Source organism: Myripristis murdjan, chromosome 21 (genome assembly GCF_902150065.1).
Source record: "Myripristis murdjan chromosome 21, fMyrMur1.1, whole genome shotgun sequence".
Classification (NCBI taxonomy): Eukaryota; Metazoa; Chordata; class Actinopteri; order Holocentriformes; family Holocentridae; genus Myripristis; species Myripristis murdjan.
In genome coordinates, this window is record NC_044000.1 from 19,044,784 (window position 1) to 19,062,362 (window position 17,579).

The 17,579-nt window shown below is 43.7% G+C and overlaps 1 protein-coding gene across 1 annotated transcript in view; it reads right to left on the reverse strand.

Annotated features, from left to right (window-relative positions):
• nalf1b (NALCN channel auxiliary factor 1b) overlaps nt 1-16,332 on the reverse strand; it is a 72,304-nt gene extending 55,972 nt beyond the window's left edge. The window contains exon 1 of the mRNA XM_030081053.1: nt 15,493-16,332. Within this exon, the coding sequence (XP_029936913.1) occupies nt 15,493-16,227 (735 nt within the window). The 5' untranslated portion in view covers nt 16,228-16,332. The remainder of the gene's footprint in view (nt 1-15,492) is intronic.
• Between the last annotated feature and the right edge of the window lie 1,247 nt (nt 16,333-17,579).

The window sequence follows — 17,579 nt, forward strand, 5'->3', positions numbered from 1 at the left end:
GTGATTACAGGTAAGTTTTTTTTTTTTTTTTTTTTCTCAATGCCTATAGAGCAAAGACAACTGATGTTGCAAATGTACAGTAGAGTAGATATTTTGGAATAGAGCTAATGTCGTTTAAAATGGGGCTCAAGTGGTTCCACCAAATATAAATATAGCAATAAATTATAAGCACCCAAACACAAGTATGAGTGAGTGTCTGCATACTTGTGGGAAATGGGATAGATCTTTGGTTTTAAATTCCTGTCTCTCTCATGGATCTCTGTTATATAGCTGTAGTGGTAAAATGCTGCTGTAACATGAGCACCACTCAGCCGCTGAGCACGGCAATGAAACACCATGGCTGTTATCAAGCTAACTCTGTATGACTGAGCGAACCTGTCCCCCCCCCCCCGATTTATCTCCACAACAGGAGAACAATACTATTATTCCATATCATTAAGCCTGCTGTGAGTCAGAAGCGTTCCCTTCTTGGTGACTATGTTGTTTGGCTCATAGAGACACCAGCTGAGTCTTAAACAGACCAAAATATCACAAGCCGTCTGTTAATAAAATCTACGCAGCCCATCTCCACCCCACTTAAGTTCCTAGATTTACCGACTCGCTTCAGCTTTCTGCATTTGTTCTTCAGCCAAAACTTGCCAAGCATGAAATCCCCGACTCCAGCCCAGCCTCAGCCCGGAGAACCAAATAAGAAATCTATTTGTTTCAGCGTATGCACCAAATCGAGACCAGCCATTGAACGTAAACCTGATCTCGGTCAACTGTGTACCTTGCAGCAGGACAGGCACTGCAGGTACAATGCTGCATAATGCAAATCAGAGACCCTATTTCTAGCTGAGAAATTAACTACTGTAGCAGCCAAGTCCCCATTGCAGATGTTAGATGTTCATTCCCTTAGCTCCAGTGTTTGTCTCAGCCCCTGACCCTGGAAATGTATTCTAACTCTCTCTCTCTCTCTGTGTCTTTCTCTCTCTCTCCCTCCTTTCCTGCTGCAGAAAAACTGCAGATCTGCGTCACCAAGGACACTAGAGACAAGTCTGATGGATCTGCTCTGTAACATCACTCTCTCCCCACCTCTTTATCTTGCTTTCTCCCTTTCTGCCTTTTTCCCTAAACCTGTCTTTTTGAGGGAAAACTTCCACGCAGTGCAACTCAAGCTTAACCAGAAAATCAAGTCTGTTTCAAATCCAGGCTATTTCTTATACAAGGGAGCAACTTGGCTGCACGTTAGCATGCTAACAAAACACGGAAACAAAACTGGCTGGGAATCCTTAGGGTAGCGCCGTGCTCTTAAACTGCAGAGCAGATCGACTATATGCCACAATGCCAGGAGCACAATATCCTCCACAGGATATCATTACTATGCACAACAGGGCTGATTAGCCGTGTGTTATCATGTTAGCACTATCCTCTCTACCCAGAGCAAATAGTAGGGCAGCTCGCCTGTGCGTTAGCATGCTAGAGCAAGCCAGGGTGCTAATGTCAGCAGCTGATTGGCTGGGAAGTGGGAAATCAGACAGAACCGGCCTGGGTGCAGACACCCATATCCTCCCCTGACCCACTTCTCTCCCTCGCTCTGGTTCTTTTATTTAATATGCTTGCTGCAAACAACTCCGACTAACTTGGTGCAGAGCGTTCATAGCCATGCTTATTCAGGCAGCATTCACAGAGGAGGTCAGGGGATGGGTGAGAAAAAAGATGTGGATGTCTGGCTGATGAAAGAAAGGAAGTGCATATGTGTGTAGTGATACGGTTAACTCCTTTAGTAACCATGGCCTCGCAGTGTTAGATGTATTGTATAGTAATACTAACCATTTATTGTGGTTTGCACTCAATAAGACGGTCCACACAGCATCTTTCTCTCCATTCCAGCCCCTGTTTCCTGTTACCATAGCAACCTGTCTCTTCCTCCTTCCCAACTATTCCTTCTTTCCCTCATTCATCCTGCCTTACTTCAGCGCTAAGCTATATCAAATAGTGTGTCTATAAAGAGTACTGTTAACCTTTTTAATGAAAATCTGGTGCGGGAAGGAAAGAGATGAATCATTTCATTCAATAAATCACAGAGCACTACTTATTCTTCTCCAACTTTAACTGTGGATGCTATTAAAATGAAGCACTCATATACTATTTTATCTAATTTTGCTTATGAGATTCATTAAATCTGGATCACATTAAAAATGACTGAGGAAAAAAATGACATGAAAGGGTGCCAGAAATCATGTGAACGATTCACTTAAGAATCTTTCCCTCACTTTCTCTCTCTCTAACACACACACACACGCGCGCGCACACACACACATTCACATACACACACACAAAGGCATGGTGGGTTGGTTTTGCTGCAGTGGATGTGTGGTTGGTGTCTTCACAGTGACATTGGTGCTGAGTTACAGTGCTAATGAGAGCTTTAATGTCACCCACACACAGACTCCTAGCAGACAGATTAGAGCTGTGATTACACTGAGCCTCAAGAACACACGGGAACACACACACACACACACACACACACACACACACACACACACACACCCTCACACACGTTACACACGGTCCCACACATGCCCAAATCACACAAACACACCACACTAGATAAACTAGCAAGCATAAAGGGGGATGAAAACGCAAACAAAAAGAGGTAATCTCCACAGCCCAAGTCTTGGGAAAGCATCATGTGCTCCACCTGCAATCTTCTCCTGTCTACTGTTGCATTGTGTTTCTGTTCAGCCAGCCATGAGAGAGGGAGAGAGAGAGAGAGAGAGAGCAAGAGAAAGGGAGGGAGCCAAAGGCAGGAAAAATGATGTACACAATGCAAATAAACTACATTTATTCTAATATTCAACCTTAAAATCTTTTCTTAAAACAGCTGAAAAAAATATGGCTGTGGACTGAGACAATCTCACTTTTTCCCAAATGTTTATTAACTTGCCAGCTTATCAGTGTTCTTGAACCAAGTATAATTTTCTTGATACTGGTGGGTTAATCTGTCTGATTCCAACATATTTATGCTTGTCCGGAGACAAAATCAAGTGAAACTGCATTGAAATCATCCCACTGGGATGTTTTTTTTTTTTTTTTTCACTTGTTTTAAGATTTTAAACTGAATCTCAGACTAGGATGGAGATTTTATTCCAGTGCAGAAAGAGGTGGGCAGGCAGGCAGGAGGAGATGTTATAATGGAGAAGGAGGGGGAGACGAGAGAGAGGGGGAGGAGGGTAAAGTGATTCTGTCAGTGTAACAGCACTGCTGTCCTCTGTACCGGATATGACCCTCCTCATCCCCTATCAATCAATCACCATCACTTCCTGTGCCAGAGTAGTGCCACCAGCAGCTGTGTGCCTTGACTGAGTGCATCAATCTCAGCTCAGTGTGTTTCTAAGTGTGCGCATGCATGTGGGTGTGTGCGGCTGCATGTGTGACAGGCCAAGCCCCTATACCAACTGCTAGCCCTCCCCCTATTTGTCCACTCTCCTCCCGTCTCCAGATCACTGCCTCTCCAAGCGCCATCAATATTGTTCTCTTGTCAATTTCTGACCCCTCCCCCCCTTTTTTCGTCTTGTCTGTCATTCCATCTAATGTCTTCTCTTCGTTCGCAATCCTTCTTCCCGACTCCACCTCCCAATTTCTCCTGTCCCAAACCTCACCCCTGCTTTCAAATGGCAAATCAATAAGTCCGTTTGTGAGAGTCGTCCCTTTCTCTCTCTCTTTCTCTCGCACACTCACACTCATACAAACACACATATAAAAGGGTCACAATATGCCTCTTACCTGGCTACACTGAAACAAATATGAATCATTAAATTTAAATTAAGAAAATCCTTCTCTGTTACTCAAGCACCCAGCGCTATAAAATAAGAACAACAGATTATAAGAATGCCGGCGTATTATGAATCAAACTCAGGAGCTACAACAAACTGAAGCCAAGAGCAGAAGACAGAAATAAAGAAGCCGGAAGCTTACTTGCCAACTGAAGATTTATTGGACAGTGACTTGGCCAACACAGAGGAATGGGAAGCCCCCAAATTTATTGCAAGAACAATGCATCGTGTCCCAACTAGTTGGCGCAAATAAACAGCTCTATGATCTAGAGCAGTGCTTCTCAAAAAGGAGCTCTCACCAAAATGAGGAATAGTTTGATTTGACAATATTTCATTTCTATTAAAATTGCTACATAAAAAATGAATGTAAATCTGACCGATTATATTCACATTATGTTTTAATCTCACACTTGTCAGTGTGACATCTAAACAATTAGTTAACACAAATACACATATCTTTTCATATCAGGGCCCATAAGGCACAATCACTAACTTAATGAATTTCAGTTTGGGGTTTAAAAACACCTACCCTGCTCTATAGTATTGTCTGTAGTAGCATGCAATGTAAAGCTGGTTACCTTTGTGCCCAAACACTAGAAAGGCCAAGCTGTGGTCAACTGACAGTTGTTTTGAATTTAAGAAATATGAAATAGGTCCCGTTCTTTCTGATATCAACCTTCTATCCTTCTACCTGCAGTGTTATAACATTTATTGTTTGTTTTCCACAAAACAACACTGGAAGGACATTTCATACAAGGACCCAGGTGCCAGCTTGGCATTCCTGGATTTGATAACAAACTACTGTCTCTTCCTTCAGTGGTGCTCCCTTTTATGTCCTCAAAGGAGCAAGGCCCCATAGCTCTGGAACCTAAGAGGGCTAAAAGGGGGATATGAAGGGGTACTGCTGCAAATCCTGTAATAAAGAGAAGGGATGGGAGACAGCTTTATCCAGCTAAGAACCTGCAGAGGAGGATTAGGGCCACGGGGAGCGAGATAGGGAGAGGAGGAGGAGATGACGAATGGGGGCAGTGATTGTGAGACGGGTAACCACCATGGGAAAAACGGGGAGGGGAATGTAAGGGTTGCAGACGGAGGGAAAGTGGGAAGAGATAGAGAGAAAGAACAATGTGGAGAAAGTGTCTTTTCCGAGGTCAAAGTGTGTTGGATTATGGGGGGAGTCAATATCTGCACCAACACACACTTGCCCTCTGAACAAGGATAAGGCACACACATGAACACGCACCAGCTGCCTCTACACCATTTGCAAATACTGTGTGATTTTATGTATTGGCTAGCCGCATTATGTAAACACTGCGGGTAACTATTTTCATTGTTCAGCACTGATAATGTTATAATGCTACTGATTGTGGGTGTGTCTCATACTGTAAGATCTGCACATAGTTCTGTTGAAGAGGTAATTTCCCTGACAGCTGTGCTCGGCTGGAGCCCGGCTTATAGGTCAAAATAGATAGATGAGCAGAGTGCATGTGTATGGGTGTGTGTGTTTGTGTGTGTGTGTGTGTGCGTGTGTGTCCGTGCATGCACTGGGACGGTGTATATGTGGGCATGCATATTCTCATGCTTGTGCATGTGCAAAACAAGGAAGAAAGGGTGAGAAGACTGAGGAACCAGAAAGCAATGGAGAGGGGAGTCCCAGTGCTTTTCAAAAGTCAATGACAGATAAATTATTAACATAGAAACAGTCAGGGGCCATCAATGCCACTGTAACGCAAAACTGCAACAAAGGAGATGAAACAGCATGAGGCCAAACACCGGGCAAGTTGTGCCTGTGCACACAGGGGAAAAAAAATGTAAGAAAGAGATAAAAAAAAAGGGAGGGGTGAAGCAGAGCGGTGTGAAAGAGATTGATGGAGAAGGAGGGTAAAGGTAAGGAAGGAGTGACACAGCCAGAAAGTGACAAATGGCAGACAGGGTTGAGGAGAAAGAAGCAAATAGATGGTTTGCAGACAAAGGGGAACTTCAGCAGGTGAAAAAACCCACCAACCCCTCAACTATCCACTGACTTCACACACACTCACATATTGCAATAGAAAAACCATTAAGTACAGGTGCCGATAAGACCCTCATCATCAGGTCGAACACTACTTTTGTTCCTTTTCCTATCACCATCATCAAACCAGTCACGGGATAAAGGCCATGCACAGGGTCTCTCTCTATCGCCTCCTCTCTCTCGCGCTCTCTATCTCTCTCTCTCTCTCTGTCCTTCGCCTCCCTCTCCACAATCAAATTATTGTGTCAGACTGCAAGAGGTGTAGGTGTGAGGATACTGGATGCTTAGCTCCAGCCCACTCACATATTCCTCAGTCTTAGCACCAAACATGGGTCTCACATACTGCAGTCCCTGAATTTATCATGGCCCATATACCAGGACAGACTCCTCAACAGTGAAGTGGTTGCTAGGTGCCACTGGAGCAACAATGTGAATAATCAGCTCCTTTGGCTTCATAATGAGGGCTGTGATGAGGACAACACAAACTCATTTGCATCAGTTTGAATGGAGGCGTGTAGTGTTACACGGACTAAATGCTATTTTCAAGATCTTTCTACCCCAGAGGGGAACATTTTTTGTGGTGGGGGAAACAAAGGTGAGGATACGGGGAAAAATCAATCTCCACTGGAAATGCTGAATGTTGCTTGGTGCAAAAAGCTTAATTCTAAAACAAAGGTTACACCAAATGATAGCTCAGTCTTTTCACTCTCCTGAAATTGGGTATAAAACTATTTGTATCTTTCTTCTATAATAATCAGAAAGGAATAAAAATGGAATTTGAGCCCAAGATTCATTAATTATGATTAAAAATATTGCAGGCTACCAGCATTGAGGTCACATATTTTACATGCTTGCTATAGTAAACTGTGATATACCTTGCTATACTTGCTGTAGATGTGTTGAAAGTCTTGTAGTTTTTTTTTTTTTTTTTTTTTTTGTATGTTTGTTTGTTGTTTGTTGTTTTTTGAGAAAAAGAAATCCCATTTTAACAAACTGTGTTGTTGCATATTAAGTGTTAAAATAATTTCCTTAAAAAGGGGTAATCTGCCAGAGGGATGAGATAATGTTTTCTTGTTTTCTATGATAATCAACATTCTACAGAATTTTCTTGAATTGACTTGATTTTCCTGATAGTAGAGGGCTGATCTGCCTTATTCTGCCTTGTTTCAACATATGTATACTTTGCACCCGAAAAAGAATCCTTAAACAAGTGAGACTCCACAGGAAACAAGTGGGATTATCTCGTCCCACTGGCAGATGTTTTGACACATTTTCGCACAACACTTAATATTTTTGAAGTGTAGAGCACACACTTCTAGAGCCTGACCAATGTATTGGATGACTGATGTTATCACCTATTATAGGCTAATTACAAATGCACTGGTATCAGTCTAATGTTGGATGATATGCAAAAAAAAAAAAAAAAAGACTATGTCATATGACAAAAGGCATTTGACATAATTAAAAACCAGTCTCATTATTAAATAGTTTGTCCAGTAGACTTCACTGTTTACAGTGCTTATGGCACGCGAGCTGGGCAGAGTAACATATCACACCTGAGCAGATGGTGTTGTGAACTGTGTTAAGAAGTTAAGAAGTTTATTGTTCAGCCTCCAATACATATTTTTATTACAACTATTTGATTGTTGAATTCCTTGCTATAAATGTGTGTTTTTATGTATATAAAATATCAGCTAATGCATCATTATTGGAAGTTTTCTACTGCCAGATATCAGTGTTGGTATCAATATAATAACAAGAAATGCTCTACTAATGAATATCAGAGCAGGATAAGACTGCTGTCACCATACCTGAAGTTTCATGATTTTTCCACTGATGGTAAACACACCTCAAAGCCCCCTTTCACTGTCCATATTAAGTCAATGACAAATAACAATGGAGAGATTACAACGTGGTGTCCCAACATGCCATGCACTCATCATGCATGTATGCACACATGCATGTGTATGCATACCACTTCACACACACACACACACTCACCCACACACACACACACACACACACACACACACACACACACACACACACACACACACACACACGTCCATGGACAGAAACACTACCCTGATTAAAATGGAAAGGATTAGGTAGGACCAGGTCCTTAAATGAATTGTTTGTATAAAATGCCGTGAAAATACAGTATGTCAGTGGTGCTGACCCGGGCCCATCCTGCTGTATAGATCACTATTTCCCTCTAATTAATCCATTCATTTATCTTTCTCTCTCCCTCTGTTTCCTTCTTTGCCCCTCTCCTGATCTCTGTCAGCCTCTCTCCCGCATGCGTGCCTGCAGTTCTTTGTCCAGTGTATGGTTTCATGCCATGTGTGTTTGTGTGAGTGTATACAAATGTGTATGCAAGTGTGTGTGTGTGTGTGTGTGTGTGTTCTTCTCTCCCTGTTCTGGTTTGCTCTCTCTGAATCAGGCCATGCTGTGAGCAGCTGATGATGACTCAGTAATGTGAGAATGTCACCAGAGTCTGGGAACTGTGACCGGTTTCTGTCTTTCTGCCAGAGATGCTCAGACTGTAGCTCTCTCTTCACACTTCACTATCGCTGGTGTCACTTTCTTTTTGCTTGTTTGATGCATACTTAAGAGCTACCTCCACCTCTCCTCTCCTGTCCTCAATAATTTGCTCTGTATGTATATGCATGGTACCATTAAAAAGCTAATTGACACTAAATATTAGTATGGAAATTCTGTCTATGTAGCTGTAGCCATCAGCACATTCAGCTTTAAATAATGCCTGTGCAACGGTTTGTTGCACATGAATTAGTTCAGATTGAATGGACTCTATTAGCAGCATGTCACTCATTCAACAATAAATTTCTCCTCCCTTCAGATCTGTAATACAGGTCATAGGTCATGCTGATGCAACAAGGCTGCGTGACCTAAGGGACCACAACACAAAGGAGAAGGGCAGCTCATCGGCTGTCACAGACCGGAAATTGGAACAAACAAACAAAAGCACACACTGTACATTTTATCACAGCCAGGATGTTCTCATTAATAAAACTGACTGCAATGATGGTGATGAGCACATACCTCAGATGTTGCATTTCTTTTCTATCAAACTCTCCTTGCTCTTTTTTCATCTTTGTCATCATCATACCCTCCTTTTTTCATTGTCTGCTTGGTAATTTTATTCTTTTTCTTCTCTATCTTGTACTTACATCATATTTTGGGTAGAATTATGCATTTAGCAGAGGGATCAGTGTTCATTTAGATGGGAATCATTTGAGAAAGAATAGTAACACGTTTTGGTGTTCCAGTGTGGTTGGGATGGATTTTTTTTTTTCCCCCGGCAGGTAATGCTACACATTAGATTATGTTATTTAACCGATGCTTTTGTTCAAAGGGACAAAGAATAAATACATTTTGTTGACAGTAGTCAAACAACCATATATCAGAGACTTCACTGGCTGAGCCTTTATTAGGAATCAGTAATAGGAAATAGCGCTCGTAACATAAATAGCATAATAACCAAGTGTTCTTAAGGTGTTAAGATGATGGTCACTTCATGAGGCTGCTAAACACCTCCTATTATCACCAACTTAGGCGAAGAAATTGCTGGTATTTAGAGATATCAGGTGCCCTATGTTCCCTGTGAAGTCGATTCTTAGTAGCAGTCATTGCCATTCCCCCTCGTCCCTTCTCTCTCTCCCTTCACTCTCTCACAGGAAATCATACATAACACATCACCCACTCGTCAAATCATTCAACTAAGCCTACCAGCGAGACAGAGAAAAAGAAGGGAGATATGGAGTGTGTATTTGTGAATGTGAATAATTTGTTTATGTTCACAGTCATAGATCTGATTGAATTGGGTGCATTAAAAGAAATCACCACAGCCTTTATCTCATTACAGGTGGAGCTGGGGCAATGGCCTGCAGCGAGTGGCCTGCAAAACGCGTCTGTTTTTCACAAGCACCCACACACATCCACACAGACGGGAGCACCACATACATACACAATCACACACTCACATGCATGGACAAACACAGCACCGTTCTCTGTTTTTGCAAGCCTAGCCCATAGCCATGCAGCAGGAATACAGTAGCCTTGCATGCATAAGTTGAGTGAGGGAAAGCCGAGCTAATTCAGAGCACCAGCCCGCAGGAGAGAGGGAGGGAAGGATATTGACAGAAAGTAATGGGAGTGGATGTGTTGATCAGAGGCCCAAGGCAGGGAAGGAGGGAGCTGTACAGTCTCGTTGTGCCGTGTAGATGGGGAATACAGGACGATGTGGAGGCGTTTCCATGGGAGTGCTGCTTCGCTCTTCTATAGCAGACACATTTCCTTATCTGCTGCCTGGGGAGAAACAAACACTGGCAGCTCATATGAAGGGGAGTTTCCCTGGGTCTATTTGAGCTGGGTAGAGAACCAGCAGAGCCCTAATTGAATTTCAGGGTGAGAGAGAGAAGTGCAGGATTCACAGGGGGGCATGCTGTATGTTTTGATAGCAAAATTTAACATTAGGTGCTGTGTCAAATCCTTAATTCCCTAATTTTATGTGTGCCCCAAATAAGATTTGTTTCTAGTTTTAATATAACACATATTTGTATGACTTCTCAACCCAACATCCTCTCTTATATTGTCTGAATGAGAGCAGGGTTGGTATCTAAACCTGAAAAAAACAATTTACAAATTACACAAGGGGTGAAGCCACATTGCAAAAACAGAGAAAAAAAGATAGAGGGGGGAAATTGATTGAATAAAGCAGAGAGGCTGGGTGAAGGCAGCACACAGCAAGCCCTGCATGGACAGGCCTGTAATTGAAGAGAAGAAAAGGACCTTAACCCAGATCAGTATCTATCACTCCAGCAGGAAAAGAGCGCTCAACACCCACAGATTTCCAGAGAGGGAGCGAGAGAGAGAAACCAAGGCCCCTGATGGGAAGAGAGTGTATAAGGAGGAGGGAGAGGGGTGGAGTTGATGTAGAGACAGATAGTGGGTTCCCTATAGGGCACATCTGGTGCTAGTTCTTCTAAACTGTGACACATATGGGCCCTCAGCTCTGAAACAGGGTGAGAGAGAGAGAGTAGGACAGAGAATTTGATTTTATTGGACTTTTTTATCATCATTATTTAATGATATCACTATTGATTACTTTAAAGCTTTAGCAATATATACTGACTTGTACTTCACGTTAATAAAGCTCATTGAACTGAAGTGAATTGAGAGACAGAGAGTGGAAGAAACTGTGTGTGAGAGAGAAGAAAGGGCAGAGAGAAAGAAGAAGAAAGAGGAAGAGGAAGAAGATGAAGACGAGGAAGAAGAAGAAGAAGAAGAAGAAGAAGAAGAAGAAGAAGAAGAAGAAGAAGAAGAAGAAGAAGAAGAAGAAGAAGAAGAAGAGGGGAGATCAACATGTTGAGACAGGCAGAGCCCTCGAGACACAGGCACCAGAGGAGCAGAGAATATATGGGAGTGCAAATTAAATTACACCGGAAGAGACAGCCAGGTCTGGACCTGCAGGAAACACTGCACATGGGGCTCCATGCATGTGTGTGTGTGTGTCTTTGTGAGTGTATATGTGTGTGTGTGTGTGTGTGTGTGTGTGTGTGTGTGTGTGTGTGTGTGTCCTAAAGAGCCAGGTTCATATGGAGATCAAAGGTTGTAAACATCACACACAGCCATGAGATACAGAGAAAAACAGGGAAAGAGAGAGGTGGGGTGCATAAAGGTCTGCGTGAGTTTTGCCACATCAAGCAAACACAAAAAAAGGTATTTTGACGTATAATGCTTCTACCTGTGTGTGTGTGCGTGTGTGTGTGTGTGTGTGTGTGTGTGTCTGTCTGTCTGTCTGTGTGTCTGTGTGTCTGTGTGTGACTGTGCATTTAAAAAAGTAATATTCCGCCTGTACATGCTATATAATACAGCACAAGTCTATCCACTACATATATTCAACACATTATACCTGCGCATTACCATCCTCCACCCCTTTTCACCTTGCCTCAGTCTGACATCCTTCCATCCTCAACCCAGTTATCCATTTTTCCTTTCTCTCCTTGAAATTAACCCTTTAATCTTTCCTCACATAACTCAACCCCCTCAACCCCCATCTCATCACATTAGCTTTCTCTTCTCTCCTCCAATTAGCTGATAGTGTTAACCCCCTGTTTTGTAAGTGAGACGACACATTATGCATACTGTGATATAGCTCTTCATCACTACTGTATGCTTATTTATTTCACCTAATGTGCAATTACTAACTCAGTTTAGAAAACAAACTTGTAGCATTGGGCAGAGAGAGACGAAAATGTGGATTGTTAATTCACAAGAGCAGACGGGGTCTGAGATGTGGCACATAAAAGCAAAGAGAGTGAATAAGAGAAATGATTATTTCAAGCTGGCTAGCGTCTCTTTATTGTCCGGCAGAGTGGTTCTTCGAGGAGTGACAGTTTGCAATTCAGGCCCAGAGTGCTGTGCTTTCACAAAGGTCACATGAACACAGAAGCACATTAGCAATTCAGATTGGGCTAAAGGGGTTAAAAGGCTGCTGTAGCCCACTAGCTGCCTGCCTCTTATTACATTAGCAGGGAATAGCAGTGCACATGCACACTACTGATTAGGTGGCATAAGGAGGAAATGGCCCTAGAATGTTATAGGAAATACATACGCATGCATACATATATGAATACACACAATATGCACATATGAATACATGCACCCACTCTCACAAAGGAATATATGAGTGTCACATGACTCGACTGTGAAGGTCCATATATGCTCCCATAATCCACTATTCCACACACACGGATCATCAGCAATGCCAGTCAAGGTCAAGTCCAGCCATTCTTCTTTATCACCTACAGTTTTACTCAATTGCTTACACACTACCACTGGGCCAATAACTAAACATCACAAACCATGGTGCCTTCTACCAAAAGACAGACCCATTTCCTAAAACTATAAAAAACTACTCCCCTGTTTCCACACATGCGCCAAATTTATTGAACTTTTTGCGAAAAACTCATTACACACAAATAAATCCCTTCATTTATCACTGTCTGCACCATGCGTTCTCTTAGAAAGCACTGGCAGTCAATATAATCAACCCAAATCGTCGCAACTGGAACCCAGTTAACACACAATTCTCCAGGTGGAAAAACGGCGAGTCAAAACTGTGCGCACACCAGTCCGAATCTCGGGATGGCTCGGCTGGCTTTCCTTGGCATTCTGTGAAGATCATGTATATCAACTAAACCAGAGAGAGCAGCACAACCACAGCAGCCATGCAATGTTGTCTGGTTCACTACTGGTTCACTAACAAGTATATAGTAGTAAATTCTCCATTCCTAAACCCCATAGAGGAGTTATTTCAGCATGGTTGTGGAAGGTCTATGACCAAAACCCTTACAGCTGTGTTCACCTTGTTTAGATATTACAGGCGTGTAATATCTTGTCAGTGGTGGATATGGCATATTAAGAGTTTTCAACCCCTCTTCCTGCAATGCTGATGAGAATCTTTGGCCTTTCATTAGTTTATATAGGCAGACATGCAGAATATATTGTATTGCTCTTTATGGTCTTTGTCAGTTACACAATTTTACAGTACATTTACTTTTTCATTCAATTTCAGTTTATTGCACAACAGAACAAATTTTGAAAATGTATACATGTATCGTGTCTATATTGTGTCCATCATATAAAGAAGCTGTTTTTGGGGAGAAAAAATGTGAGCACCATTATTCATTGCAGTATGAAGTTTTTACAGCAGTGTTGGTTGCGATGGAAGATTATAAGGTTTTGAGTGGAGAGTTTGGTTTTGCCATGAAGGTTTGAAGTTTCTGAAGGTGAGTTTGCTGTTTTGCATTTCTTTTTAGAGTTTCATGAAATGGAGCATAATTTCAAGAAATGTGTCTTAGCAATAAAGAAAAACTAACTTGCAGTGCATCCACATTCATTGGCGTGCTAGATCACTAAAGGCAGCTGGAGATAAAAATTGAAGTTCATCTACACTGTAGTCATTCCAAACTTCCTCCTCTGAGCTGTGTATCACATTGTTGAGGCAGTGATGATGCAGCACTTGGCTTTGCACACATTTGACAGTCATTATAATTCTTCAAAAGATTAATGTTCAAGAAGAAGAAATTGTTAATTGCTCTTATGCAACAGTGCCATACACAGCACTTTAGCAGAGGTGAAGTATCATACTGCCTGTTACCAATAAAGCCAAAAGTACAAAATAAGTGCAGGATGAAGATGCTGTGTGCCAAACCAGCGCCACATCCTTCCACTGTCCTTCCTGGCCCTGTTGAGCTGTTACATGATAATGGGGATTATAATGTTTTGCAACAGCAGTTGTGGACATAGGGAGACTCTGGACCTGCAACCTAAAGGCCTCTGCTCATAGTAAGACCTTTTGGGAGGGGAGTCATACAGGAAACATTGTGACACATCACTACAGGTAAAAGGTTTGTCACTGTGTTTTGACAATTTGACAGCAGTGAGATCGCTGAGAGAATGTTTCGAGGAATTGGTTGTTGAGATAAACGAGCTGCCATGACAAATTGTCTGCTGCTATATAGCCTATCGTTAAAGCCCTCGTTCATGCCAATGCATAAACAGCGAGAAGAGGTTGTTCTTCTGTTCTGCGCCAGTTTAAGAAATCATATTGCTCTATTGTACTGATCAACAAGAATGTGTTTACATTAACAACAACGCAGGCGAGGAAACAACCGGGGCCTGCCTCAAAAGCCTAACAGTGCAGCCTCGGTTCCTTGTTTCAGCACCATGGACAGCAAGCACAGGGGAAATCACAAAGCAAAGGGAGAGACGAGCCTCCGTAACAGTCTAGTGCACAACAAATGGAACAGAGAGAGGAGTAATTTAACCAATGTATCTGCCCGATGTTGCCATTTATGTTTTCTTTGTTCAACGCAGCCGAGAGAGAGAGCGTTGATGCCAAAGGCAGGTAACACAATACCACGTGCCTCCGTGTGTGTGTGTGTGTGTGTGTGTGTGTGTTTAGTGCATAACGGTCTATGAATGCTTCGAGACTGAATGAATATGCTTCTTGATATGTTCCTTTTGCACGAGATTTCGTGTTTGACAGCTAATCCCATATCTGCATGCATGCTGTTATGTTTGTTGCAGCAAAATCGGTTCTGTTATCTGCACTGGCCCACTGCATACAGTAGGATACAGAGCCTGAGATATAGGCTGCCATGTTATTGGAACAACAAGCAAACCGGGAACAATGCAAAGCCTCTCGGTGGATTAGGTGCAGAAATCACTGGCGCACTATTAACGATATTGAAAAGAGCACCACGCTATTGCCCTCTCCCCTCTCCTCTTGCAGGCCTACGGTGCGAGCTTGGCCTTCGCTGCATATGGCAAAAGGCAAAAGTAGTGCAATTTAGGAAAGGGGGGTTGGGGGGTGTAAGGCTCTGTCCTCCATTCTCCTCCACGTCATTCAGATGGTGCAACTGCAACTGTGTGTTTGTGCAAACTCACATAGGCCTAATGATACGGGGAAGGCGCACCGCTGGCAGAAGTATGATGAACTCTAGTTACATCCATAGTGACAGATAGGCCTAACGGTTGCTATGACGACTGTGAATCCACCCTCCTTAAATGTACGTGTGTGTGCATGTGTGTTTGTGCCAGTGCGCGCGCGCGACCCGGCCTCGGTAGTCCTACCTTACATTCCTCCATGCACGTTCTAACCGAGTATACATCCGTCTCGTATTTTTGAACCATCAGTTCAAACTCCTGGTAGTCCTCCTCCGCTTGCTGGTCAAGACGCTGATAAGCCCGGACACACTCGCTGCATCCCAGCAGATCCACCCCCATGGCCATATCCAGGGTGCAATTCATATCGTCCGGACTCGTAAACCCGTAAAACAAATCCAAAAGTGAGTAGGAATTACAAAAAGAAAGGTACAAATCGCTCAAATTCACGTACGCCAACTGCGTCCCATCTTCCCCTCCACCTGAGAGGCCCAGGCACACGGTCTCCGCGTCCGTGAAAGTAAAGCAGTCTTTGGACAGACTGTCGGGGTGACAGGTGTCCATTCGCCACAGAGGTTTGGTAGAATTCCCTAGAAAAATAACATCTTGCTCTCTGGCGAGGCGGTGGGGGTCAGGTGATGATGGGATATGGTGGTGGTGGTGGAGGGAGTTTGAGTACTCGCCCATGTCCGTAATTGCAAGCCCCTCTTCCGACCGCTTGTCTCGGGTTCGCGTCAGTTTCGCCTCGGCGCAGAACCACAAGTGATCAGAGAGCAGGACGGTGATAAACAGCAGAGAGGCCAGCGACAGTCGCCATCTCTGGGCCCGCTCCGACTCGGTAAATGGCTTCTCGTTCTCTCGGGGTGCAAACCAGTATTTTAAGCCTTCATCATGCTGCCGACGCATCCAAGCACCCCTGGTCATATTTTAGGAAAGTGCAGCCCTGGCCGACTCCACCGCGGGGGCTCCTCTGCCACAATACTCATTGACTTGGGGGGAGATGGACTCCGATTGTTTCTCCTCTGTAACGATGGGGTGCCGTGCCTCCGCCGGTCCAGGGCGCTCCTCTATCGCGCCCGCAGCAATCGGCGCTATTCCGATCCAATTAACTCGCCCGCACAGATTAAGCTTCGCGCTGCCGCATCCCGGTTCTCCATGGCTCTCCGGGGGGAAACGGCGTCCTCTTTGACCGCATGCCCCGCTCCCTACCGTCCTTCCCCGGGTTTATTCTCTCGTCGGGGGCGCAGAGAGACCAGCTGTTGCGAGCCTCTCGGTGCTGATGCTGCGCGTCTACCGCCGTTCGCCCCGTAGGTTCGCAGATTCACTTAAAGGAAAGTAACGAGCCCCTTCGATGCACGCCGGCTGGTTTCTCTTTGCCGTGCTTGGGCGGAAAGCCTTGAATCTTTTCTCCCTTTGGCCATTGTCATCTTGGACCGCGGTTAAGTTGCCGCCATGTTCGTCTTGAAACACTTTTTCGGGGAGCTGGGTCTGTTTGCGTCATCTCCATCGCTGCGATAGCTCCATCGTTGCGCAGTGGCGGAGCAGCTTACACACACACACACACACACACACACACACACACACACACACACACACACACACACACACACACACACACACACACACACAAACACACGCACGCACGCACGCACGCATACATGCACATAAAGGTGGTTAATGTTGTTCTGGCTGTCCCCTCTGCTGAGCAATAGTTCAAAATTCTGTCTTTGCAGGGCAGAAACAGACACTTTGGATATTGGCGACATCTTGCTTTTGGTGCAGGAGAAACGCGAGTCCATTCACAAGAATAACAATGCAGCTAAGGAAGATACTGTTTCCACTGATCCCAAAATCAGATATACTGTACACCATATGGTCTGAGTGCTTGAGAACTGAAGTTATCATTCAAGCTACTTGATCTCCTCTACAGTTTATGCGCATGATGTGTACACGGGGACAAGTAGGTTGTGTACAGCAATGCCTCTACCACAGGTTAAATCATGCAAGCTATGGCAACTCCTGAGAAACCTGGATAGTGCAACTGAACAGCTGGAAAGCAGCTTGTGAGCAAGCGCAAGGTTTGTGCATATAGGCTTAACAATATTATATACTTTGTACCTGCCGAGTGCTATTAATTGTATTATGTTTCCATGGAGTTTAAAACAAATATATGTGCACTTAGGCGTGTACGTGCATGCGTATCCGTGCGTGCCTGCGTGCGTGCGTATATAGGTGTGTGTTTGTATGTATGTATGTGTGTGTGTGTGTGTGTGTGT